The 25,350-nt window shown below is 63.2% G+C and overlaps 2 protein-coding genes across 2 annotated transcripts; one reads left to right on the top strand and one right to left on the bottom strand.

Annotated features, from left to right (window-relative positions):
* Positions 1–7,451: 7,451 nt before the first annotated feature.
* JUNB (JunB proto-oncogene, AP-1 transcription factor subunit) lies at positions 7,452–9,556 on the top strand. Its single transcript, XM_073318633.1, has one exon. The coding sequence runs from the start codon at positions 7,950–7,952 to the stop codon at positions 8,907–8,909; it is 960 nt and encodes a 319-aa protein (XP_073174734.1). The 5' UTR covers positions 7,452–7,949; the 3' UTR covers positions 8,910–9,556.
* Positions 9,557–17,101: 7,545 nt separating this feature from the next.
* PRDX2 (peroxiredoxin 2) lies at positions 17,102–24,150 on the bottom strand. The gene is made up of 6 exons (XM_073318610.1): positions 24,042–24,150; positions 21,398–21,503; positions 19,959–20,112; positions 18,609–18,731; positions 17,863–17,993; positions 17,102–17,350 (listed from the first exon to the last, which is right to left on the bottom strand). The coding sequence occupies exons 2-6, from the start codon at positions 21,498–21,500 to the stop codon at positions 17,265–17,267; spliced, it is 597 nt and encodes a 198-aa protein (XP_073174711.1). The 5' UTR covers positions 21,501–21,503; positions 24,042–24,150; the 3' UTR covers positions 17,102–17,264.
* Positions 24,151–25,350: the final 1,200 nt, after the last annotated feature.

Here is a 25,350-nt window from a genome sequence, read left to right as displayed (position 1 = left end):
CCAGCCCCGCCCCTGGCTCACTCTGTTGCAAACAGGAGGCAGGTAAGTCTTGTCCCAGCTCCCTGCCTCAGTTTCCCCCAGTTATAACAAACCCAACTCCCCTTATCGGCACCCGGAGCCCCTCTTTGAAATGACATTAGCCCAAGGCAAAACCCTCTCCCTGGGCCCCCCAGGGTCACTGCCAGCCAGGAGCCCCTCCCTGCCCCCAACCTTCCCCCCACCCCCACCACCGCAAGGCTGAGATCCTGGCTCCTGGCACTGACTCACGGGATATTTATAGGGAAGGAGAAGTCAGGCGGGAGGGAAAAACACATGGCCCAAAAGCCCCTAGAATCCAGAGTGGAGGTTGGGGAGCAGGGAATGGGATGGGGGGGCTGAAGCTCCATAGCCATGGGCAGCTGTAAACCCCCTCCCTCCCCTCATCCTAGCCCAGGGCTAGCTGCAGGGAGCCCAGGATGGAGCAGGGTGGGTGCCACATTCCCCCTCCCCCCCACGTCCTATGCCTCCTGGGGGAGGGGACACCTGGATAGTTGTGAGATCCCATCAGCACAAGCACAGCTTGCGGGGATTGGCGGGTGGGGGGAGCCCAGGACTGGGCTAGCAGAGGGGGTTGAGAGTGAGGGGCACCGGCAGGGCTGGGGACGGGGGGAGCCCAGGGTTGGGTGAGGAGGGGGCTGCGGGTCGGGAGTGAGGGGCACCAGCAGAGCTGGGGGAGGAGGGAGCCCAGGGCTGGGCGAAGAGGGGGCGGCGGGTTGGGAGTGAGGGGCACCGGCAGGGCTGGGGGAGGGGGGAGCCCAGGGCTGGGGTAGTGGGGGGCTGCGGGTCGGGAGTGAGGGGCACCGGCAGGGCTGGGGTTGGGGGGAGCCCAGGGCTGGGCGAGGAGGGGGCTGCGGGTCGGGAGTGAGGAGCACCGGCAGGGCTGGGGTTGGGGGGAGCCCAGGGCTGGGGTAGCGGGGGGCTGCGGGTCGGGAGTGAGGGGCACCGGCAGAGCTGGGGGAGGGGGGAGCCCAGGGCTGGGTGAGGAGGGGGCTGCGGGTCGGGAGTGAGGGGCACCGGCAGAGCTGGGGGAGGGGGGAGCCCAGGGCTGGGCGAGGAGGGGGCTGCGGGTCGGGAGTGAGGGGCACCGGCAGAGCTGGGGAGGCAGGGAGGGGGCCGCAGACATCTGTCTGGTTTCCCAGCGGCACCAGGACACGGGATCTTTCCCGCTGGGTGCCCGGCCCAGCCCTGGCGAGAACCTGCCCGTGCAGAGGGCCCAGGCTGGGGTGCTGCCTGGCCGGGCTGGGCCCAGCGTGGTGCCAACCTGGCGTTGCCAGCTGCCAGGCCGGGCAAGGGGCCCCCGAACTGGCTGGGCTGGTGCCACGCGGGATGCAGGGGGAAGAGCTCGACCCTTTCGCCGGCCACGCCTGGCGCTGCTTCCCGCAGGAGCCGCTGAGACAGCAAGAGCCCTCGCCCCCCTCACTCCCGACCCGCAGCCCCCTGCGACCCCAGCCCTGGGCTCCCCCCTCCCCCAGCTCTGCCGGTGCCCCTCACTCCCGACCCGCAGCCCCCTGCGACCCCAGCCCTGGGCTCCCCCCTCCCCCAGCTCTGCCGGTGCCCCTCACTCCCGACCCGCAGCCCCCTGCGACCCCAGCCCTGGGCTCCCCCCTCCCCCAGCTCTGCCGGTGCCCCTCACTCCCGACCCGCAGCCCCCTGCGACCCCAGCCCTGGGCTCCCCCCTCCCCCAGCTCTGCCGGTGCCCCTCACTCCCGACCCGCAGCCCCCTGCGACCCCAGCCCTGGGCTCCCCCCTCCCCCAGCTCTGCCGGTGCCCCTCACTCCCGACCCGCAGCCCCCTGCGACCCCAGCCCTGGGCTCCCCCCTCCCCCAGCTCTGCCGGTGCCCCTCACTCCCGACCCGCAGCCCCCTGCGACCCCAGCCCTGGGCTCCCCCCTCCCCCAGCTCTGCCGGTGCCCCTCACTCCCGACCCGCAGCCCCCTGAGACCCCAGCCCCGCTCTACGGGGCTGTCCCTGACCCCGAGCGAGAACGCCTGGGCCTCCCCACCCAGCTGCTCCTGTGCCGGGAAAGTCCCATCCCCCACCCCTGTCCCGTCCCCGCCTCCCCCCCACCGATCCCCAGGGACTGGGCCAGGTGCTGCCGACTCATCCCCTCATTAGCATGGGGAGACAGAGCCACTGGGCTCAGACGCCAGGCCCTGATGCTGCCCTGCAGGGAGGGAGGGGAAGGAATATTAGTGGGGGGGGGGCAGAAGTGGGGACATACCGGGGGGCTGTAGAGGGCAATGGGTTTGGTGGGGGGGCTCAGTGTGGGGATGGTGTTTAGGGGGGCTTGGGAGAGGGGTCGATGGGGGGAGGGGTAGAAGGGGGGTTGAGCAACAGGGGAGGGGGGGAAGGCGACTCAGTAGGGGGAGGGGAAATTCATTTCATTGGTGCCTGGTTCCAATGTGGGGTCAATCGGGGACCTGTGGGGCCATGACCCCTGAGTCCCCCCCCCCACTGTTCCTCATGCCCCCTGCCCTCCCCCACCATCTGTCCCCAGCACTGGGACGTGCCCTGGCCTGGCGGGCGGGGGAGGGGATGGGGGACCCCATGAGCTGGGGTGTGTCTGGGAGCCTGGGCTTGGTGCCCAGCTGCAGCAGGCAGAGACGTGCCCCGGCGTGTGGGGGAGGTGGGGCGGGGGGGCACACCGGCTCCTTCCGCTGCCTTATATGGGCCTGAGTCACCCATGGAGCAGCTCCGGGATGAGCATCCTCGTGCAAGCGGGGTGGGTGTGCAAGAGGCCACGGAGGGGCGGGTGCGTGAGTACACGAGTGTCTCTGTGGACGGCTGGGCACAGCACAGGTGAGCGGCTCCATGTGGGCGTGGGTGTGTCCCCAAGCGTGCACCGGTGCGTGTGGATGTACATAGGAGTGTGTGCTGGTGTGCACACGCGTGTGCATGGGGCGTGTAAGTGCGTGCGTGAAGGTGATCACGGGCACACGTGTGTATCTGTGCATTTCCATACATGTGGCTGCAGGTTAACCCCCTTTCGCCTTGGGGGGGCAGCCCCTCCCCCTTCCCTTCAGAGGTGTACAGGAGCCCAGGCAGGGGCAGGAGGGGGCGGCCCGGCCCTGCCCGGGGACAAGTGGAGACAGGAAGCATCCGATTGTAAAGCTCCTCCTAGTGGCTTCAATATCACTCCTGCCCTGTGACCCCAAACCCACCTGCCCTGGCCCCTTCCCTGCAGACCCTCCTGACAGGCCCAGAGGAGGGAGTCCCTGGGGGGAGTTTGGGGCACTCTGCAGGGGGAAATCAGGCTATGTCTGACACCAGAAGCAGCAAATAAATCCAGGGCTCTGTCACTGGCTCTGGGAGGCTGGCTGGGAGTCAGGACTCCTGGGTTCTATCCCCAGCTCGGCCTCTCCTGCCTCAGTTTCCCCTCTGTAACATGGGGATAATAATACATGCAGGCTGGAGGGGGGAACCAATTTGGGCTGAACTGGAACCAGCCTGCGACTTGGACAGGAGCCCCCCGCTGTGTCACCCATTCCTCGCCCCAGCTCCGGCCTGCCCGTGCTCTGGGTCAGGGCCACGTCCTGGCAGAGCTCCCAGCTGGGCGTGGGCATGGCTCTCAGACTCTGCTCCTTGCTCTGTGCCTGGCTCTGCCATTGCCACTCCCTGATAACGGCCCAGCCCATCCTGCCACTTGGGGCTGTTTGCAAACCAAACCTGCCTGGGCTGTTTATTTCCTGTCCAAACAATCCCAGCAGCGAGGCCTCCTCTGGGCACGGCCCGCCCCTAGAGGGCACCGCCCAGGCAAGTGGATCCCCTGCATGATGGGCACCAAAGTGGATCCTCGGTCCTGTGAGCCCTGTGGGAGAAGCCAGAGTAGATCCCCGAGCAGAGCTGGGCCCAGAGAGGGTCATAATACTGTGTGGTCTCCTGCAGAGCAGATTTCCCTAGCCTTAACCCTAGGGAAGGGCCTGAAGAGCTACACAAGCCCCACCCCAGAGGTGGCTGCATCCCAGCTCCAGATGAGGGATCCCTGTACAAACAGCCCCTGCACCCCACCCCAGAGGTGGCTGCCTTTCAGTGTCTGTGATACAAATGGTACATCACTTGGAGCAGGGAGGAGCGTGGGAGTGAGCAGGTTTTAAGGAGAAGGTTGACCAGCCCCTGGGGGACCCGGCGCTGTCAGGGCTGTTCCTGTCACCCGCGAGCCCAGAGCACTTCCCAAACGAAGGCAGCAAAGGCCCTTTCCCACATGGGGAAGCTGAGGCACAGCGTGGAGAAGTGACTCACCTCACTTCACACTGTGAGTCAGTGGCAGGGCCAGGAATAGAATCCAGGAGTCCTGGCTCCCAGCCCCACCCCCGTGCTCTAACCCCCGAGACCCCATCACCTGCCTCCCAGAGCTGGGGATCGAACCCAGGAGTTCTGGTTCCCAGTCCTCCCTGCTCTAACCACTAGACCTCGTCCCCCTCAGGGACAGGAATAGAACCCAGGAGTCCTGGCTCCCATGCTCTAACCCCTAGACCCCACTCTCTTCCCAAAACTGGGATCGGAAGCCAGGATCCTGCCCACCAGCATTACATCCTGTCAGGTCCTGCAGCACAGTCTGAGCTGTCGAGTACAACAGGATGGTACTTTATTAAAATGCTGGACATACACACTCCCATACTGTAGCATTGGGGTAAACACACTGGAGTGTGTATGATCAGCAGGGCCCCAGCCCGTTGTGAGAGCCCTGCAGGGCACTCCAGCGTATAGCGGAGATGAGCGTAACAAACTGCAGAGGGCTTGATTAGAATATTGTACGGTGCTGCGGTATATATTGAAGAATATTGGTGCACAGGAAAGTATCAGGTCCTGTAGTACGTTCTCAGCCTGCTGCTGGGTGCTGTACCAGAGCTGGCAGAGTTCTGCAGTGCACCCCGCTCAGCAGCTGCCGTCTCTCCGCACACTGCCGAGTACTGCAGAGCACCCCGCTCAGCAGCTGCCGTCTCTCCGCACACTGCCGAGTACTGCAGAGCACCCCGCTCAGCAGCTGCCGTCTCTCCGCACACTGCCGAGTACTGCAGAGCACCCCGCTCAGCAGCTGCCGTCTCTCCGCACACTGCCGAGTACTGCAGAGCACCCCGCTCAGCAGCTGCCGTCGCTCCACACACTGCCGAGTACTGCAGTGCACCCCGCTCAGCAGCTGCCGTCTCTCCGCACACTGCCGAGTACTGCAGAGCACCCCGCTCAGCAGCTGCCGTCGCTCCACACACTGCCGAGTACTGCAGTGCACCCCGCTCAGCGGCTGCCGTCGCTCCGCACACTGCCGAGTACTGCAGTGCACACTGCCCATCCGCTGCCGTCTCTCCGCACACTGCCGAGTACTGCAGTGCACCCCGCTCAGCAGCCGCCATCTCTCCGCACACTGCCGAGTACTGCAGTGCACCCCGCTCAGCAGCTGCCGTCTCTCCGCACACTGCCGAGTACTGCAGAGCACCCCGCTCAGCAGCTGCCGTCGCTCCGCACACTGCCGAGTACTGCAGAGCACCCCGCTCAGCAGCTGCCGTCGCTCCGCACACTGCCGAGTACTGCTGAGCACCCCGCTCAGCAGCTGCCGTCGCTTCGCACACTGCCGAGTACTGCAGTGCACACTGCCCAGCCGCTGCCGTCGCTCCGCACACTGCCGAGTACTGCAGTGCACACTGCCCAGCCGCTGCCGTCTCTCCGCACACACTGCCGAGTACTGCAGAGACACTGCTCAGCAGCTGCTGTCTGTTCTCCACACGCTGCATAGTTCTGTCCCCCGGCCTGCTGGTGAGTGGGGTATTTACTGATCAGACACTGCAGCATTTAATCTGCCAGCCGGCCCAGCCGAGAGTAAGGGGCCCCTGCAGTCCTCAGGGGCCAGGGGCCCGGTGCTGTAGGAGGAGTCCCAGGGTGCTGCACTGACAGGCTGCTGCAGGATCGCCCATGACCTAAGGCCTCTCCCATCACACAAGCCAGGTCCCTGACCCACAGAGGGTGTGGTCCCCACCCCACCCTACCTTCACCCCGGCACCCTGCCCCGTCTGGAGTGAGCTGGGCAAACAGGCGGTGGTTAAAGGCTTGCCAGCTCGGGATGGGCTCTTCCTGGGCTGGAGAGATGGAGCAGCTCCCCCGCCCCTCTCCAGCTGGAGGGATCAGTTCATGTGAAGGGTGGGGTCCAGTCTAGCCACCTTCCCTATAGCTCCAGCTGCCCCCCAGCCCATAGGGCCTTGATCCCCCTCCCCAAGGGCCCCCCCTAGGGCCCTGATCCCCATCCCCCCAGCCCATCCCCAGGTCCCACTCCAGGTTCTGTATCCCCTCCCCCCACATGATCATGGCTGAATTCACATGTGGGGGGGGCACAGGGAGCAGGGTGGGGACCACAAGGGGTAGCTGTCTGGGCTAGCAGGGGGGCATTGTTGAGAGCCACCCCCCCCCATGGCCCAGCCCTTTTTAGGGGTGTCTGCCGGCAGATAGGGGGCCCCGGGGCTGGCGGGGAGGTCTTGGGTGAGTGTGTGCGGATGGAGGTCTTCAGGCATGCAAACGTTCACAAGTGTGTTTTGTCAGTGAGTTCATGTCTGTGCACACACGCGGGGGCCTGATGTGTGTGTGGCGTGTCTCTGAGTATGGCAGTTTGTGCGTCTCTGTGTTTCGACATGTCTGCATTGCTGTGTGCCTGGTTGTGTGGTTGTGTGTTGCTGTGTCTGTATGTTTGTGTGTGTCTCTTATTGTGTGTGGTTGCGTGTCTCTGTGTTGCTCTGTGTCTGTCTCTGTGAGCAGCTGTGTGTCTCTGTATGTTTGTGTGCTGCTGCTGTGTGGCTGTGTGTCTGTCTGTGTGTGGCTGTGTGTCTGTCTGTGTGTGGCTGTCTCTATGGCCGCATGTGTGTGTCTGTGTGTGTGTTTGTGTGTGCCGCTGTGTGCGGCTGTCTCGCGGGCTGTGTGTCTCTGTGTGGTTGTGGGTCCATATGGTTGGGTGTGTTGTTGTGTGTCTGTCTCTGTCTGTGGTTGTGTGTCCCTGTGTGTCGGTCTGGCTCTATGACCGTGTTTCTGTGACTGTCTGGGGCTGCATGCCCACCTCTATGTGTGGTTGTGCGACCGTCCATTTGGGTGTGTTGTCGTCTCTCTGAGTGTGGTTGTGTGTCTGTACATTTGGGTGTGTTGTCGTGTGTCTCTCTCTGTGCGTGTGTCTCTATGGACGTGCCCATCGGTGTGTGTGGTTGTGTCAGGAGGTTCGGGTGTGTTGTTGTGTCGCTGTGTGTGGGCGTGTGTCTGTCTGTCTCCGTCAGTCTCTCTGGCCCCGCCCCCGGTGACGCGCAGCCCGGCCCCGCGCCGCGCGGGCCCTTCCCAGCAGACACGGGGCTGCCCGGCAGGCGGCGCCGCGGCCACGCCCCGCGCGTGGGGCTCCGGCGCGGCCCAATGGCGGCGCGTTTCCGCCCGCCGGGCCCTATAAAGGCTCGCGCGGCGCCGCCAGCAGCTGACTCAGAAGGGGACAGAGCCGGAGCGTGATCGGAGCCGCCTGCTGCGCCCATCCCCGTAGCGCCGAGCCTAGCCCAGCCCAGCCGCGGAGCCCCCGCCCGGTACGGTACGGTACCCGCCGCCTGTCGCTTCCCACGGGGCTAGAGAGCAGGGAGCCGGGCCGATCGCCCGCCACGCGTGGGGGCTGCGCTCGGGGAGAAGAGCCCGGCCGGGGACCCCCCGCTACACAGCCAGGAGGAAGAGGAGCGAGGGGGCGAGGAAGCGGGAGCGTTTCTGGAAGTGAAACCGAGCCGTGGACTGGTCTCCGGGCGTCCTGGGAGGGGTGTGCGTTGGATCTGCCTTAACCCCCCCTCACCCTCCTGCCCTGCCCAGTGAAACCAGCTTTCCTGCCTCTGGGATCTGCACCCCCCTCTCCCTGGTGCCCCCTCTATCTGTCTAGGCCGGGGCGCCGTGTGCTGATCTGGGGTCGCGTGGCTGATGTGTACCAAAATGGAACAGCCGTTCTATCATGACGACTCCTTTCTTTCCGGCTACGGGCGTGCAGAGCTGAGCGGGCCCCCGGACTACAAGGCGCTGAAGCAGAACATGGCTGTCAACCTCTCCGAGCCCTACCGGGGCCTCAAGGCACAGCTGCACCTCCGGGGCCAGGCGGCCGAGGAAGGAGGCGCGTTCTACGCCCCCGCCGGCCTTGCTGAGGCGGGGGCCAACTCTTCGCTTAAGCTGGCCTCGCCGGAGCTGGAGCGGCTCATCATCCAGAACAGCAATGGGGTGATCACCACCACGCCCACCCCAGGCCCCTATTTCTACCCCCGGGGGGCCACGGAGGAGCAGGAGGGCTTTGCTGACGGCTTTGTGAAGGCCCTGGACGACTTGCACAAAATGAACCACATGACCCCGCCCAACGTTTCCATCGGCGCAGCTGCCTCAGTGGCCAGCAGTGTCTACGGGGCCTCCCTCCATCAAGAGCCGCCCCCCGTCTACACCAACCTGACCAGCTACAACCCCGGCACCATGACCACCTCCTCCAGCTACCCCACCGCCAACCTCAGCTACCTGCCCCAGACCCATGCCTATGGGGGTCACTCCTTGGCCACCTCCCTCCCGTCCAGGGTGCAGGTGTTCAAGGAAGAGCCTCAGACTGTGCCAGATGTCCAGTCGCCCCCTGTGTCCCCCATCAACATGGAAGATCAGGAGAGGATCAAGGTGGAAAGGAAGCGGCTGAGGAACCGGCTGGCGGCTACCAAGTGCCGGAAGAGGAAGCTGGAAAGGATAGCCCGGCTGGAGGACAAAGTCAAGACGCTGAAGACTGAGAATGCGGGACTGTCCAACACGGCTAGTGTCCTGAGAGATCAGGTGGCCCAACTCAAGCAGAAAGTCATGAATCACGTGAACAATGGTTGCCAGTTGCTTTTGACTGTTAAAATGCAATCCTTCTGAAACCCCCCTGAGCCCCATCTTATTTAAGAGACTTGTGTGTAACTGGACTCCCTGTTGGAAAGTTTACATGAACTTTAGCTGGACTTCTGTAGCGTTCTCATGAGTCGGACCAACCTCTGCATGCGACTTTGAAGATGATTCTTGGCCTCCTCCTGTTTGCTGATGGTTGTATTTTTATTTTATTTTTTTGGATGGGAGGGGGTTGTATTTTGCTCTCTGCTGGATTCAGAATATGTGCATATTGCCTAAAATTTGTGTATGTTGTGTGAGTGTATTTAAAAATGGAACAAACCAACAAACTTGTTGCATAGCTGGACAGTGCGGCAAGAGGTACTTTGGCAAGGAAACCATGTAATAAGGGAACTGTGTGTCTGAATTAAGGGGCCAGGACTTTCCTTAACTTAAAACCGAACAAACAAAAAAATCTGATAAGAGAAACTGAGTGCCACACCATAGAATTGCCTTGCCCATGAAAGGAAATATGGCTTATTTACTTTACTTTTTTTGTGGTGTTTTAGTTTTGTTTTTTTAAAAACAAAAGTCCTTGAATTTGTTGTGTTTTTAAAAAGTTGATTGTATTTGTGTTTTTGACTTTATATTGACCTTTATTTAAGTTTTAAAAAAAAAAAGTTCTCTGATCTCCTGTCTGAGGTTTGGCTTGGTTTCAAATCCTTTTTGGCCCGGACATTATTTCAGGTGGGGGGGAGGGGACTGTGTCTGGTCATAAAACAGGATCTGTTCTGTATTTTTTAGGTGAGACTTTTACAGTTGAAAGGTCTAAACTAGAAATTTTTGCTGTCCGTTTCCTTCACCTCTTTCTACAGGACTCCCTCTGAATATATTGTTAACGGATCCCTGATTCTTCATCACCCCTTTTGTTTCTGGGGTGGCAGCTTTTGGGCCTGTGTCAGGGGCTGGGACCTTAGGGTGCTGTACAAAATCTTTACCTCCTGCCCCAGCTTGGAGGAGGCGTTTCTGGCGACTTCCCCCCCCCCCCCCCCCCCAGCCGGAGTGGATTTGATGGCTCTCAGCTGGTCTGTGTTTTTCCTCCCAGTCTGGCTCCAGGGCCTGTGGTAGCTAAGAGCTCAGCCGGGCTCATCACACGGGGCCTTGGGGCTTCTACAGCTCGGAATCTCTCTCTAGCTTGTCCCCTCCTGCAACCCCTACGGCCTGGCTCTTTCCCAGGGGGTCTGACTTCTTTTCGGGGGCGGGGGGGGGGAAGAGATCTGTGTTTCTCCCCCCTCCCCCTAGCTCTGATGGCAGACCGCAACGCCCTGGAGGCCCTGCGCGGCTGTTTTTCGCCCCAGGCCAGGGTTAAAAATTCCCCCGGCGCGGCGCGGCGCTGCTTCCCCCGCCCGGCTCCGGCGCACGGGAAGGGGGCGGGCGGCAGGCGAGGGGAAGGGTTTTCCCAGTGACGCAGGGGAAGATGCCCATATATGGGCCCGGGCTGGCTAGTGACGTGCCCGGCCCCGTTCCGGGAACCCCCGCCCACGCCGGCTGCCGGGCAGAGGGGGCTTGGCCTGGCTTCATTTCCAGCCAGGGCGGCAGGCACCAGGGAGGGGTTTTTCCCAGGGGCCGCGGGGGAGCGGAGTTGGAGGCCGCTGGCTCGAAACCAGCCCGTTCATTTCCAGGCCGGGGCATCTGCAAAATCCCCCCCCCTTCGGGGGGAGGGGGCAGGACGAGCCCACGGGGGCATTGGACGTTTCTCTCAGCGGAGGCCGGAAAGACCCTGCCACGTTCCCACCGCTCAGATCAAAGGCAAAGAGAATGTTTTCCTCACGCTGGAAGTTGGAGGTGTTGGTCCGGGGGTCAAGGGAGCCGATAGAAGCACCCACCTTTTGAGATGGGGATCTAGTAGGTGCCTTACTGTAGCACCCTGCTTGGGGGCGGGATATTAGGTGTATAATGGTAGCACCCCCGTGTGAGAGTGGGGTCCCACCAGAACGCTGCACGGGATCTGAGGAAAAACGGTTCCAGGTGCTGTGGCACCAGCCTGTGGAACTCCCTGCCACAGGACGTTGTTGGGGCCAAGAACTGAGCAAGAGTCAAAGAGGGAGAGGATGAGCCTCTGGACCCCAGAGGTGACAATTAGTGCTGGGAGGTAAAGTCTAGGGCAGGGGCCAGGCCCCTGTCTAGCAGGAATGAGGCAATCTTCGGGGGGGGGGGGCTGTTTCCCCTACATCTGTCTGCTGCAGGGTTCTTACACCTCTCTCCAAAGCAGCTCCTGCTCCCCTGTTGGAAACGGGACAGCAGGGGAGTGAGAGGCAGCCCCTGCCCCACAGATAACAGACAAGACAGATGCAGGAAGGGATTCTCACCTCCCATTCCACAGAGTGGGGAACTGAGGCACGAGATGGTGAAATGACTGAACCAAGGTCATTCAGGGACATGGTGGCAAAGCTGAGAGTTGGACCCAAGAGACCCGAGTGATGCCCTGCTGAATCCCAGTGAGCTCCCATAGGCCTGGGCCCTGGCTGAGCACTTGTGGGGGGCAGTCTGTTCATCCTGGGGGTGAGCAGATGCTCATCAGCTGCGCAAGCCCCTTTCCAGGCGAATGCCTAGAGGTGGGCCTAGAGGTGGGCCCCCAGTGGCCTTAAGGGAGCACTTGGGGACCCCCTGACCAAGCCTGGCCCTGCCATGTGCCACCAGCCTCTTAGAAACCCCACACCCACAGGGGGCTGGCAGGATGTGACGGCAAAGGGGGGCACCGAGAATACACCAAGGGGTGTGGGTTGGGGTGTGTTTGAGTGGGGGCTGCCAGCTGACCTAGCAGGCTAAACGCATGGGTGTGAGGAGGAATCAAGGTAGAGGCCTGGCAGGTGCTTTGGGGCAGATTGGGGGGGGGGTCCCTGCCTCTCCAGCTCTGGGGTGGGGCAGGCCTGGGGGACGGTCACCCTTTATTTCCCAGCTTGGGGTGTTCTCAGAGTAGCCCCCTGCTGCGTGAGGGCGCGAGGCAGCTTCAAAGCGGTTCCTTGGCAGCCGCTGGTCCCCGGGGCCCACGGAGCGTGCGGCGGGCGAGCTCCTGGGGGGACGCGAGGGAGATCAGTGGGGCTGGCGTGAGTCACGGATGACACAGGCAGCTGCTGCGCCAGCTTCCCCCACACAGCAAAACTCACTCCCGACCCGCAGCCCCCCAGCGCTGCCGCCCACTCCCGACCCACAACCCACCCAGCTCTGCCCCCCACTCCCGACCCGCAGCCCCCCAGCGCTGCCGCCCACTCCCGACCCGCAGCCCCCCAGCTCTGCCGCTGCCCCCCACTCCCGACCCACAACCCCCCCAGCGCTGCCGCTGCCCCCCACTCCCGACCCGCAGCCCCCCCCGCGCTGCCGCCCACTCCCGACCCACAACCCACCCAGCTCTGCCCCCCACTCCCGACCCGCAGCCCCCCAACGCTGCCGCCCACTCCCGACCCGCAGCCCCCCCAGCTCTGCCGCTGCCCCCCACTCCCGACCCACAACCCCCCCAGCGCTGCCGCTGCCCCCCACTCCCGACCCGCAGCCCCCCCAGCGCTGTCGCTGCCCCCCACTCCCGACCCCCAGCCCCCCACGCTCTGCCGCTGCCCCCACTCCAGACCCGCAGCCCCCCCAGCTCTACCGTCCCCCTCACTCCCGACCCGCAGCCCCGCCGCTGCCCCCCACTCCCGACCCGCAGCCCCCCAGCGCTGCCGCTGCCCCCCACTCCAGACCCGCAGCCCCGCCGCTGCCCCCCACTCCAGACCCGCAGCCCCCTCTGCTGTGTCAGCCCTGGGCTCCCCCCAGCTGATGCCCCTGAGTCACCGCCACTAACCCAGCCCCGGCTGCCTGCAGACGCGCTGGGCGTGCCGGGGCCGGGAACAGCCTGTGCCGGGAGCTCCGGCCAGCGCGGGGGTGGGAGCAGCGCCCAGGGACGTGAGCAGGAACACACGGGCGGCAGCTGCACGCGCCCCTCCCCCGCATCCCCCCCGGCACCCCCCCACATCCGCCCTGTACACATCCCTCCCCCCTCAAACACCCCCTGCAGCCACTCTCCCCCCTCCCCCCGCCACCCCTCCGCCCTGTACACACCCCACCCCCTCCAAACACCCCCCCTGCAGCCACTCTCCCCCCATCCACCCCCCGTCCCCCCCACACTCTCCCCCATCCCCCTGCCACCCCGTACACATCCCTCCCCCCTCCAAACGCCCCCCTGCAGCCACTCTCCCCCCCTCCACCCTCCTCCTGCCACCCCTCCGCCCTGTACACACCCCTCCCCCTCCAAACACCCCCCCTGCAGCCACTCTCCCCCCATCCACCCCCCGTCCCCCCCACACTCTCCCCCATCCCCCTGCCACCCCTCCGCCCTGTACACACCCCTCCCCCTCCAAACGCCCCCCTGCAGCCACTCTCCCCCCCTCCACCCTCCTCCTGCCACCCCTCCGCCCTGTACACACCCCTCCCCCTCCAAACACCCCCCCTGCAGCCACTCTCCCCCCATCCACCCCCCGTCCCCCCCACACTCTCCCCCATCCCCCTGCCACCCCTCCGCCCTGTACACACCCCTCCCCCTCCAAACGCCCCCCTGCAGCCACTCTCCCCCCCTCCACCCTCCTCCTGCCACCCCTCCGCCCTGTACACACCCCTCCCCCTCCAAACACCCCCCTGCAGCCACTCTCCCCCATCTACCCCCCGTCTCCCCATACACCCTCCCACTGCCACCCCTCCACCCTGTACACATCCCTCCCCCCTCAAACACCCCCCTGCAGCCACTCTCCCCCCCTCCACCCTCCTCCTGCCACCCCTCCGCCCTGTACACACCCCTCCCCCTCCAAACACCCCCCCTGCAGCCACTCTCCCCCCATCCACCCCCCGTCCCCCCCACACTCTCCCCCATCCCCCTGCCACCCCGTACACATCCCTCCCCCCTCAAACGCCCCCCTGCAGCCACTCTCCCCCCTCCCCCCTCCTCCTGCCACCCCTCCGCCCTGTACACACCCCTCCCCCTCCAAACACCCCCCCTGCAGCCACTCTCCCCCCATCCACCCCCCGTCCCCCCACACTCTCCCCCATCCCCCTGCCACCCCGTACACATCCCTCCCCCCTCAAACGCCCCCCTGCAGCCACTCTCCCCCCTCCACCCTCCTCCTGCCACCCCTCCGCCCTGTACACACCCCTCCCCCTCCAAACACCCCCCCTGCAGCCACTCTCCCCCCATCCACCCCCCGTCCCCCCCACACTCTCCCCCATCCCCCTGCCACCCCTCCGCCCTGTACACACCCCTCCCCCTCCAAACACCCCCCCTGCAGCCACTCTCCCCCCTCCACCCTCCTCCTGCCACCCCTCCGCCCTGTACACACCCCTCCCCCTCCAAACACCCCCCCTGCAGCCACTCTCCCCCCATCCACCCCCCGTCTCCCCATACACCCTCCCACTGCCACCCCTCCACCCTGTACACATCCCTCCCCCCTCAAACGCCCCCCCTGCAGCCACTCTCCCCCCTCCACCCTCCTCCTGCCACCCCTCCGCCCTGTACACACCCCACCCCCTCCAAACACCCCCCCTGCAGCCACTCTCCCCCCATCCACCCCCCGTCCCCCCCACACTCTCCCCCATCCCCCTGCCACCCCTCCGCCCTGTACACACCCCTCCCCCTCCAAACACCCCCCTGCAGCCACTCTCCCCCCATCCACCCCCCGTCCCCCCCACACTCTCCCCCATCCCCCGCCACCCCTCCGCCCTGTACACACCCCTCCCCCTCCAAACACCCCCCTGCAGCCACTCTCCCCCCATCCACCCCCCGTCCCCCCATACACCCTCCCACTGCCACCCCTCTGCCCTGTACACACCCCACCCCCTCCAAACACCCCCCCTGCAGCCACTCTCCCCCCATCCCCCCTTCCCCCCCACACTCTCCCCCATCCCCCTGCCACCCCTCCACCCTGTACACACCCCTCCCCCCTAAACACCCCCCCCGCAGCCACTCTCCCCCCATCCACCTCCATCCACCCCCCCCCGCAGCCACTCTCCCCCATCCACCCCACTGCACACCCTCCTGCATCCACCTGTCCTGTACACACACCCCAGCATCCACCTTCCCCCATACACCAATTCCATGCACCATTTTCCCCCCTGCATGCACTGCCCGGTACAACTGCAACACCCCTCCCCCCACACCGCTCCTGTGAGCACATTGCATCCCCCCCCATACACCCCTTCTGTACACACACTGCAGCACCCCCCTGTGCACACTTCCCATACAAACCCATTTCCCATACACCCCCCCACCGCATGCTTCTCTCCCAGCACCCCCTCTGCAGACTGATGCCCACAGGGTACCCTCCCCTGCCCCCCCTTGCTTTGACTCATTTTATGTCTGAGTTGCAGCCCCCCCCCCAGCTGAGCAACTCAAGCAGGGCAGAATTCCCTTGGGGAGGGGGGGAGGAAAGAGAAAAGAAGGGGAGGCAGGGCAGGCAGGCTCCCCCTCCCCCCTGCATGCCAGGCTGATGGTGCCAGACCAGACCTGGCCAAGGGATGGACCCCAACAGCCCCCAAGAGAAGGGTGTGGCCATGTGCACAGGGTGGCTGTGGGTGCAATCAGGTGTGTGGATGGGGGGGAGGGGAAGAGTGTGCAGCTGCGGGGGGGGTGCAGGGCACAAGAGGGGCTGGGTGCAAAGGCCAGTGCTTAAGCCCAGGGCCATGGGCGGAGAGGTGCAGCGGCACCTGGGTGCACCCAGGGCTGCGTGCATGCCTGCATGGGGTGGCTGTGGACACAGCTGTGTGTGGTAATTCTGCACAGCCCTGTCCGGGCATGCAGGCTGCCAGGCCGCCTCCCAGCCCTCTGGCCCCAGGGGGAGCCCAGCCCTCGTCCTCAGGCCAAGACTGGAACCAGCCAAGCCCAGCCAGGGAACAGAGCAGGGGCCAGGAGGGCTGGGCCCAGCCTGCGGGAGGGAAGCAGGAGCACAGGGAGCTTGGCTAGCGTCTGGGAGCAGCTGGGGAACATGATGTCCCAGCCAGGAAAGCACACCCAGGTCAGCCTAACCCCTGCAGCACCCACCCCCATTCCCTCCCTCCCCATTAAGGCCAGCAGTGACCTACCCAGCCATTGCCCCTACACCCCCTGACTCTACTCTGAGCCACAATGTCCCCATCTCCCTGGCCCCTCTACACAGACAGCTCAGCCCTTAGGAATAGCCCCCAGGGAGGCCAGCTCAGGGTGCAGGAAAAGGGGCCTTTCCCCTGCAAGGGGCCCTGGCTCCCCTCTGGCCTCAGGGAAGCTGCCAGGCCACACTCCCAGGGGCTGATGAAGTCACAGGCAGATCCCAGCTCGCCTCCTCCAGGCCCAGCGCTGGCTGGTGTGGGAGGGGAAGGGACATGTCTGGCTCATGCACCGCTCCTGGCACACAGTGTCTGGGGCTGACCAGGGCAAGGTGCCCCCCCCATTATGTACCAGGGCAGGCTGGAGCCCCCAGCACCAACTGTCAGAGGAAGGGGGTGTCAGGACTCCTGGGTGTGTCCCCCCGGCGTAGTTAGAGCTCTCTGGGGCAGTAGCTGCAAGCCAGGCTGTTGGGGGGCAGGTAGCACCCCCTGCTGGCACAGCACCAGCCTGAATGATGACTGGGCATGGTGGGGGAGTGGCAGAAGCTGGACATGCCTGGAGAGCCCCCTCCTCCCCAAGCAGCAGGGGGCTGGCTTTAAGGGAAGGGAGATGAGCACACTGCTCATAGCAGGAGCTGGGCCCTGCCCCCACCCCCTCTAAGTCCGACACTCCTCAATGCCCCATCCAGCTACCCCCCCCCGCCCCCTGGGATCCCAGCCCCCTCAGAATCTGGCAACCCTGAGCCAGGACCCTCTGGGACCAGGAATCCCTGCTCCTTCCAGCCTGGGGGCAGCTGTGCTGTGAGTGGGGGAGGGAGAGAAGCCAAGAGCCCACAAGGGGTGTCCCCCAGCAGAGAACCCCAGGCCCTTCAGAGTCAGCTGCCCTAATGGGGAGCCAGTTGATGTTCTAGGAGACCTGGATTCGCCTCCCCAGAGCTGGATGCACACCAGGGAGCTAGCTAGATGCAGCCAACAGCACCACCTAGTGGTGCAAAGTGCTACAGCACCCACTGGCACCAAGAGACATCTGGGGTCGATCAGAGGTTGACTGGATCCCCAGGGCTTGGATAGGACACCCCCCCCACCCCCAGCAGGGTTGCCCCGACCCCCCCCCCCCCATTCAGGATCAGAGACAAGCCAGCTCCTTTTCAAACAAACCCTTTTACTTTAGGTCACAAGCATCTTCTCGGATTCCCCCTACCCCAAAATATCCCCATCCAATGGGTGGGGTGGGGCAGAGGGAGGGGCTCCTTCACAGTAGACCTGATTCTCGGTCAGCTGCTGCTGCTGCCCCCCCCCCCCGGCTCAGTGCTGCTTGGCAAAGTAGTCCTTGCTGTCCTTCACTGTGGGCTTGATGGTGTCGCTCCCAGGTTGCCAGCCTGCTGGGCACACTGGAGAAAGTGGGGGTGGGGGGGGTTAGGAGACCAGAGGCAGGAGCTTTGTATTCCCCCCCGCCCCCTGCCCTTTGCAGATGGGGAAACTGAGGCAGAGTACAGAAAACCTGGGTTTGATGCCAAGTCCTAGGCTGGTGCTGTAACCACTAGGCAACCCTTCCCCTCCAGCTTGGAGGTCTGCCCAAGGCTGGATGGAGCAAGCACTGTAGGTCCATGCATGGGGCTCTACCCCACCTCTCCTGCCTGGCATGGGGGTGGGCGTGTGCATGCGTCTCTAACCCTTCAAGAGAAACCTCCTAGTACAAGCAGAGTCTGCAGCCAGCTGGAAACAGCTGGGATTGAGAGCCCCCCCACCACTTTGCCCCCCAGGAACAAACTCAGACCTGCTGTCCCACCCCGTCTAGATACACTGCTGCACTTGGGCCCTGCCTTCCCCCTAACCTGGGGTTGGCCTTTACCCTGCCCCCCCCCCCCCAAGAGCTCCCCCCGTGAGCTGGGCCCAGCCTCACCTTCCCCATGCGTGTCCGTGTACTGGAATGCCTGCACCAGGCGCAGCACCTCCTGCACCGAGCGCCCCACCGGCAGGTCGTTGGCTGTGATCTGGCGCAGGACACCCTTGCTGTCGATGATAAACAGGCCCCTGCGGGGGGAGGAGGGAGAGGGATCACACCCCAGTGGGAACCAATGGGGGGGTGCACCCCCCCAGCCCAGATCTGTCACGGTGGGGATCCCAGGGGATCATGGAGCCTGCAGCCTTCCCCCCATGGGATGTGGGGCACCCCCACCCGACACCTGGATGCTCAGAGCCAGCTGTTGCTTAGTGGAGACACCCAGAGATTCAGTGGGGTGGGGAGTACATCAGCTCCATAGATTGGAAATCTCTAGCCTCAGTCAGGGCAAGACTGGCTGTGGGGATACCAGAGTGACACCCTCAGCCTGGCATCCCATGGGGCTCCTTCCACCCCCCCCATATACCCACCCTGGTGTTCCCCACACACTGCCCCAGCTCCCCAGTCAGCGTCCCGTTCGCCAGATGCACCCACCCTTCACCAGCCATGGGGGTGGGGGTGTCGTTCGACATTAGCTGGCACTGCTGTGAAGTTAAGGGGCAGAACTCCAATGGGGCCCCAAAACTGCCACAGGGAGACTGGAGTGGGGACCTCAGCACAAGTGACCACCATTCCCCCCACCCCCACCCCCAGCCAGAGCAGACCCCAGAAGCTCACACACAAGGGCAGTCAGTCAACCCCCACACCTGTAGGCGATTCCCTCATCCTCCTTCAGCACCCCATAGTCCATGGCCATGCTGCGGGTGAGATCTGACAGCAGAGGGATCTTTATGGTGCCCAGCCCCCCCTCCTTCCGCGGGGTGTTGACCCTACAGGGAGACAAGAGGGTTAGTCTCATGCTGTGGTATGCCCCTAATCCCAGCCACAGGGACCCCACATCTAGATCTGTCCCCCCGGCACCACCTCCCACCCAGGGAATGAGGCCACCTGGCCCTAGTGCATCAGGCCCTGTCTCCCACTCAGGGGGCCCATGGGGCAGACCCCAGCCTGCAGCAGCATGGCTCTCATCCTGGCTTGCAGCATCGGGGGCTGGGGGGCAGCTGGTCCAGCCAGACTCCCACAGAGCTGCTAGTGAGGGGGGGGAATTTCCCCTCCTCCCACAAACCACCAGAAGACAGACACCCAGGTTAGACACTAAATCAGAGGATCTGATACAGTGCTCAGACTGGGGGGGCATGCTGATGAGAGCCCTATTCTGGAAGGGGGAGAGAAGAACACCCCCACCCTAGAAGATCATGCCAGTTTAGCCATCCACTCCCCACCCCCCGTGGCTAGGGGTGATAAGGCTTCTCTCAGAGTGTGCCCAGATAAAGCCAGTAGGGGCCCACCCTGCCCCACCCCTCTGGGACAGCTGGTAATGTCTGCTGGATTCTAGCCCAGTGTCTTCCCCACAGCAAGGGAGGGATGGGCCCCACCCCTGCCCCCTATCTAACCAGGGAGCATGGGGCTTTTTGATAGCTTGTGAGGCATTGGAACTGGTCTGTGGGGAGATTCCAACCCCTGGCACCCAGGGGCTCTGACCCCTCCCCTCCCTAGAGGCCTGGTACCAGGTCCAGATGGGTTAAGGGACTAGACAGGCAGGCTTCCCAGCCCCCCCCGCCCCCCCAGGTTTTGCTCCAGATCTCATGTACCGATTGCATTGGGGCATCTGGGGCAGAGCAAGCCAGCAGCGCCAGGCCTCTTGTGTAGGGCTGGCAAGATCCTGACCTCACACCCATCACAAGTGGAGAGCAGAGGGGTGTCTAGAGGGCATTTTGGTCACTGGCCTGAGACATTGTCACATGCTGTGGGTCTCAGTCTCCTTCCAGGTGGAAACCATGGTTCCTGATGCATTAGCTTGGGTTGCAATCATAGCAATGTCTCATTCCCTGCCCCCCTGAGCCAGCTTCTCCCCACCCCACCCCTAGGGCCAGATCAGAGATGGGCCCCCCAACCCTGCCAGTCCCCACAGCCCAGGGCTGGATCGGAGCTGGCACCCCCTAGAGGGCGGCGAGACCTCACCCATGTCCCCCTCCTGCCCCCTGCCCCCCCCGCACCAGGCCAGGTGGGTGAAGTGCGAGTCCACAGAGGCCCCCAGGACTTCACAGCGCAGCTTGCGGAAAGCCTCGGCGTGCTCGCTGAAGGCGATGATCTCGGTGGGGCAGACGAAGGTGAAGTCCAGTGGGTAGAAGAACAGCACCACGTACTTGCCTGGGGGATGGGAGGGGGAGAGAACCAGTCAGCAGGGGGAGCTGCCATAGGATGGGGTGTCAAGAGGTGGAGCCATGGGCAGAGACCCAAGTCCCCCCCAGACCCAGTTGCATGGCTGGAGGCCTTGCTTGCCAGCCAGCTGATCTGGTTACAGCGTCTCCCCCAGGAGGCACTGGGAATGTCCCCCTCAAGCCCAGGCTCAGCCAATCGCAAGCCAGCCGATTGGATTATACACAGGGTCCCCATTTATCTTTTAAAGAGACAGCACTGCACACTTGCCTGCCCAGAGGCAGGATGGTAAAACTGCAAGGTCCCCCTCTCTCCACAGGACCTTAATCCTGCCCCACAAGGGACCCCCCCCACACTTCCTTTAGGGCAGGGGTGGGCAAACTTTTTGGTCTAAGGGCCACATCTGGGTATGGAAATTGTATGGCAGGCCATGAAGGCTCAGAAAATTGGGGTTGGGGTGTGGGAGGGGAGTGCGGGCTCTGGGGTGGGGCCAGAAATGAGGAGTTCAGGGTGTGGGAAGGAGGCTCCAGGCTGGGGCACAGGGTGAGGGGTTGGGGTGCAGGAGGGTGCTCTGGGCTGGGACTGAGGTGCTCAGAGGGGGATCAGGGCTAGGGCAGGGGTTGGGGTGCAGGAGGGGGTCAGGGGAGCAGGCTCCAGGTGGCGCTTACCTCAAGTGGCTCCTGGAAGCTGTGGCGTGTCCCCGCTGTGGCTCCTATGCGGAGGCGCGGCAGGCAGCTCTGCAGGCTGCCCCGTCCGCAGGCACCGCCTCTACAGCTCCTATTGACTGCAGTTCCTGGCCAATGGGAGCTGCAGAGCTGGCGCTTGGGGCAGGGGCAGCATATGGAGCCCCCTGGCTGTAGGAGCTGGGGGGGGGAATATGCTGATGCTTCCAGGAATCACATGCAGCCACAGCACACGCAGAGTGGGGCAAGCCCCGGACCCTGCTCCCCAACGGGAGCTCAAGGGCTGGATTAAAATGTCTGAAGCACTGGATGTGGCCCCTGGGCCAGGTTTGCCCACCCCTGCCCTAGAGGTGGTGACCCTGTTCCCCATGCAGGCAGACGCCCCTGTAGAGTGCCCCCAGTATTCCCAGCATTCGCTCATGCGCAGAACATCCAGCTAATCCAGTACCAGCAGGGGGCGCTGCGGGGAGCAGGGCAGGAGCACTGGCTATGGGGGGAGCTCCCAGCAGCCCCACTCCCAGTGTCTGGGGAAGCTGTAAAGACCTCCCTATTAGCACAGGCTCAGTGCAGAGCCGTCAGCAGGTTCCTCTCACCTCTGTAGTCGGAAAGTTTGATCTCTTTGAAGGCTCCGTCCACCACGGCCATGGCGTGGAAGCCTGGGGCTGGCTTGCCGATGTGAGCGTTACCAGAAGCCATGTCCTGCAAGAGAAGCTGGGGCTCAGGACAGGTGGCACTAGTTAGCGGGTCTGGCCAGCAACTGTGAGGAGTTTCTCCCGTTCTCTGCAGGAAGCAACACTGCACAGGGGCAGCTTGGAGATGGACCAGATGAGCTGGCAGGGGGGCCCTGACTTCCAGGAGGTCTCACTGCACCAGTGCCTGGATTTCTGAGACGATACCAGCTTCCAGACCAGTCCCAATCTCAACTCCCCCTTCCAGCCCACCCCAATCATCTTCCCAGCGCTGGTCTGCATGAGCAGACAATCCCAGCTCCGAGCCCCCAGTCACAGAAGCATCACTCACATCTCACAGCTCAGAGCACACTAGCTATTCTGGGTTGGCACTGGGAATGCTAGACCCAGCGGGCACCCCACTCCCCGGCACAGGTACAACCCAGGGACTGCCAAGCTAATGCAGGCTAGAGAGATCTTTGGGGGAGGGCAAAAGGCTGGTGGCATCTCCTCCCCATGTGCAGCCAGGCACAGCTGTGCTAGTGTGAACCCACCAATCAATCACAATTAACCAGCTCACCCCTCTTACAGCTTGCATACAGGAGGCTATTTTGCACACACAAAGCACTTTTCATTCCCAAAATCGTGCAAACCAACACCACTAATCGGTGATTCCACAAACTGGGTCAGTGCAAAGCTGGGGATAGGGAACCCAAGAGTTCCGACTCCTAGCCCCCTAAGCACTAGACCCCTCTCCCTTCCCACAGCTGGGGACAGAACCTAGGAGTCCTGCCTCCCAGCACCCCACACCGACAGCATTAAAAGTAACAGTCCTGCTCTCAATCTATTCTATCTGAAAGTGCAAGGAAAGGACCCCCAAAGCTCCCATTATTTGGAGCAGACCTTGTCTCATTTCGGCTCAGAGACCTGAAAAACATATGGCTTTGCTGCGGGATGAGGCCGGCTAAGCCGGCGGGGAAGAGATATGGGCTAGCAAGAATTTTATTGGGGTTTTCTTCTGTGGCTGTACCTCACCAAGCCTGGGGGGCCCCCGCTCGCTACCATGACAGACCAACAGATACCACAAGCAAGAGTGCGGAGCCGTTGCAGGACATGCAACTCTGCTGGGGGGGGGGTTCCTTCAGATAAGAACCACCCTACTCGGGGTGGGCAGAATGGCCCCAAAGGATACCAAGCAATAGGGAGTTCCCCCAGTGACACTAGGGCAAAAAGCACTCTCTCCCCCTGCATTGTGAGCCGCCACCCCAGAGGCAGCCCCACTGCAAGGTAGCTGGCACGGCATCCGGGATTTGCCATCATGGGGCAAGCTCGCGGTCAGCACAAGAGTCTTTAGAGCTGAAGGCAGGTTATGGTCTAAAGACCTGGGTTCTGTCCCCGGCTGGCCTGGTGAGTTACCTTGGGCAAGTCACTTTCAGCTTCATGCCTTGGTTTCCCCTCCTGCCCTTTGTCCTGTAATCTCCTCAGGGCAGGGACCACTTCTCACTCGGTGTCTGTGGCGCACCGGACACAACAGGCTCTTAAAGCCACCTTAGCAGAAGAAGCGGGGGCCACCTCCCAGCAAAGGGGCATATAAAAATAACAGGCCTCCAGCTGCCATTTTCACTAGCCACCTGAAGTCGCTCGGTTCCCTGCCCCCTTAGAAGCTTCGCCTAACCGTCCAGAAGCAGGACACAGGGGAAACTCACTGGACAAAACCCAAGCATGAATTAAGACCCACAAGCCAAGTCACCTCTGTGCTCCCATCTGGAGAGTCCTTAACGGCACAAAGCGAAGGCGAAATGCTCCCACCGCAGGGAGGGGAGGCAGCGGGGAATTAGCAGCCTAGAATTCACCCAGCTAGGGCCCCACTGATGGATCAGCCCCTCTTCCAGCCCCCCCAATTGTTTCCGGGGGGGGGAACAGAGACACTCTGCCATAGTTTCTTCCCTATGCAGCCACTTGAGAAAGTTGCACATTCCCCAGCTCTCCGGTGTCAGCCCACCGGCACCACCCAGGAAAACCCTGATGCACCCTTACAGCGGTTGGCACCTGCTGGAAGAAGTGAGGAGCTGGTACGTAAGTGAGGGCCAGAGAGGGGCCCAGGGCGATTCAGGATCCACGCCCCCCCCCCGCAGTTGCTTTCGAAGCCACGAAGCAGGGAGCCGCCAGGGCACGCGAGACAGTGAAACATGGAGGCTGCAGCCTAGGTCAGGGCCCTCCAAACATAGGAGCAGAGACCGGGGGGGGGGGGGGGGGGATGAGGAGGACGAAAGGCCCCTTTAGCATTGCCAGGCCCTGGCTGGAAACAATACCCCGCCTGGCTCCTCCTGCGGGATTTGCACGAGGGCTACAGGAACCCAGAGCCGACATCTACCGCTGAAGGCAGCGATTCCAGGGGGGGCCCAGTCACCTTCCCCACTCCGAGCAGCCACTTTGCAAAAGAGACGCTCCCTCCTGCATGTGGCTGCTCCAGGCCCGGGGGCTGGAAATGCCCCCCCGCTCCAGGGCCCACAAAAGCAAACCCGGCCTGCAATGCACAACCAGGAGCGTGCAACACAAAAGCACCCACCTCGTCGCTGCGCCCTACCACAGCAAAGACACCCTCGACCTCCGCGGCGCGTGCACAGCTCGCGGCCCGCCTGCAGCCGGGTCTTATAGCCGCCCCCTCCACGCCCCCGTCCGGGCTGGGCTGCTCCATTTGGAGCAGAGAGAGGGGGGAGGTGAAGACGAGAGAGATAAAGCCAGGGGTGGGGCAGGGCTTAGACCTCCAAGGGGACTCCCCGCATTGCACGTGGAGGGCGAGGTTCGGGGGGGCCCCCTAGCATTGCACAGAGGTGAGCGGGGTTATGGGCTCTCTCTGCCTTGCACAGAGGGGGGACAGGGCCATGTATGGGGACCCCTGCGTTGCAGACGGGGGCGGGGCTATGGGCCCCCCCAGCATTGCACATGGGGGGGTGGGGCTAACCCTCCCGTGCTCCCCGTTACAGTGCAGGCCAGGTGGGGTTGCAATGCTGCCCTGGAGGAACCCCACAGCCCAGGAGGGGGAGGCTCCCTAGGGGTCTGGGGCCAAGCTTTGGACCGAGCTGGGTTTATTTATTTATCACTCATGACTCTGCTGAGTCCGTTTGTTTATGGGGAATTTCACCCCAGCCCCTGTGCCTCAGTTTCCCCACTGGTGCAATGATCCCAAGCCTTTGAGACTTCCAGAGGGTCGGCGGAGCTGGGGAATTAGAGCATAATTGTTAGGACTGTCCCCTAGGGTTTGTTTATGGCTTTATGAATGGCCTTGTGATGCACAGGATTTTACCCACGTACATGCCCCTGAGCCCACAGAACCCCCACCAAACACATGATCCCCCCCTAAGTTACCACCACATACAGCCCCCCCCCCTTCACTCCTAAATGCTACCCCGTGCCACGCACAACCACAGGTTGGGGATGTGGGAAGCAGAGGGACATGGATAGGGCCTTTCCCCTCCAAGGGACATGAGCTCTGATCCAATCCCAGGGACTTCAGAGCCTGGCTCTTAGAGACTCCTAATGGGATCTGTGGAGCTCGGGGAGGGGTCCCAAGTTGGGCCCCACAATCAGTGGCTGCTCTTAGAAAGTGGCGATGAATGACTAATTCCAAGCTAATGCAATGAATCTGGTGTAAATGGACCCAGGAGTCCTGACACACACACAAGGCAGGGGCAGAACCCAGGAGTCTTGCCCCCCACCCACCAACCTCTTCCTGCTCTAACCACTGGACCCCATTCCCCTCCTAGAGCTGGGATAGAACCCAGGAGACCTCACCTCTGACCCCCCCCAACCCCAGAGCTCAAGCATGGGGCTGCCCCTCCCCTAGAACTACAACTCCCAGGTGTCTGTGCGAGGCC

The sequence above is a fragment of the Lepidochelys kempii genome, chromosome 20 (genome assembly GCF_965140265.1).
Source record: "Lepidochelys kempii isolate rLepKem1 chromosome 20, rLepKem1.hap2, whole genome shotgun sequence".
In the NCBI taxonomy this organism is placed as follows: domain Eukaryota; kingdom Metazoa; phylum Chordata; order Testudines; family Cheloniidae; genus Lepidochelys; species Lepidochelys kempii.
The sequence above is the reverse complement of the archived record's forward strand: the minus strand, read 5'-3'. Positions and strand labels throughout refer to the sequence as shown.

Coding starts and splice junctions, on each gene's coding strand:
- JUNB (XM_073318633.1), top strand. CDS start 7,950: ATGTGTACCAAAATGGAACAGCCGTTCTATCATGACGACTCCTTTCTT.
- PRDX2 (XM_073318610.1), bottom strand. CDS start 21,500: ATGGCTTCTGGTAACGCTCACATCGGCAAGCCAGCCCCAGGCTTCCAC. Junction 17,994..18,608: donor GATGAGGGAATCGCCTACAG/GTGTGGGGGTTG, acceptor CTCCCCCCGCAG/GGGCCTGTTTATCATCGACA. Junction 17,351..17,862: donor CACGGACACGCATGGGGAAG/GTGAGGCTGGGC, acceptor CACTTTCTCCAG/TGTGCCCAGCAGGCTGGCAA.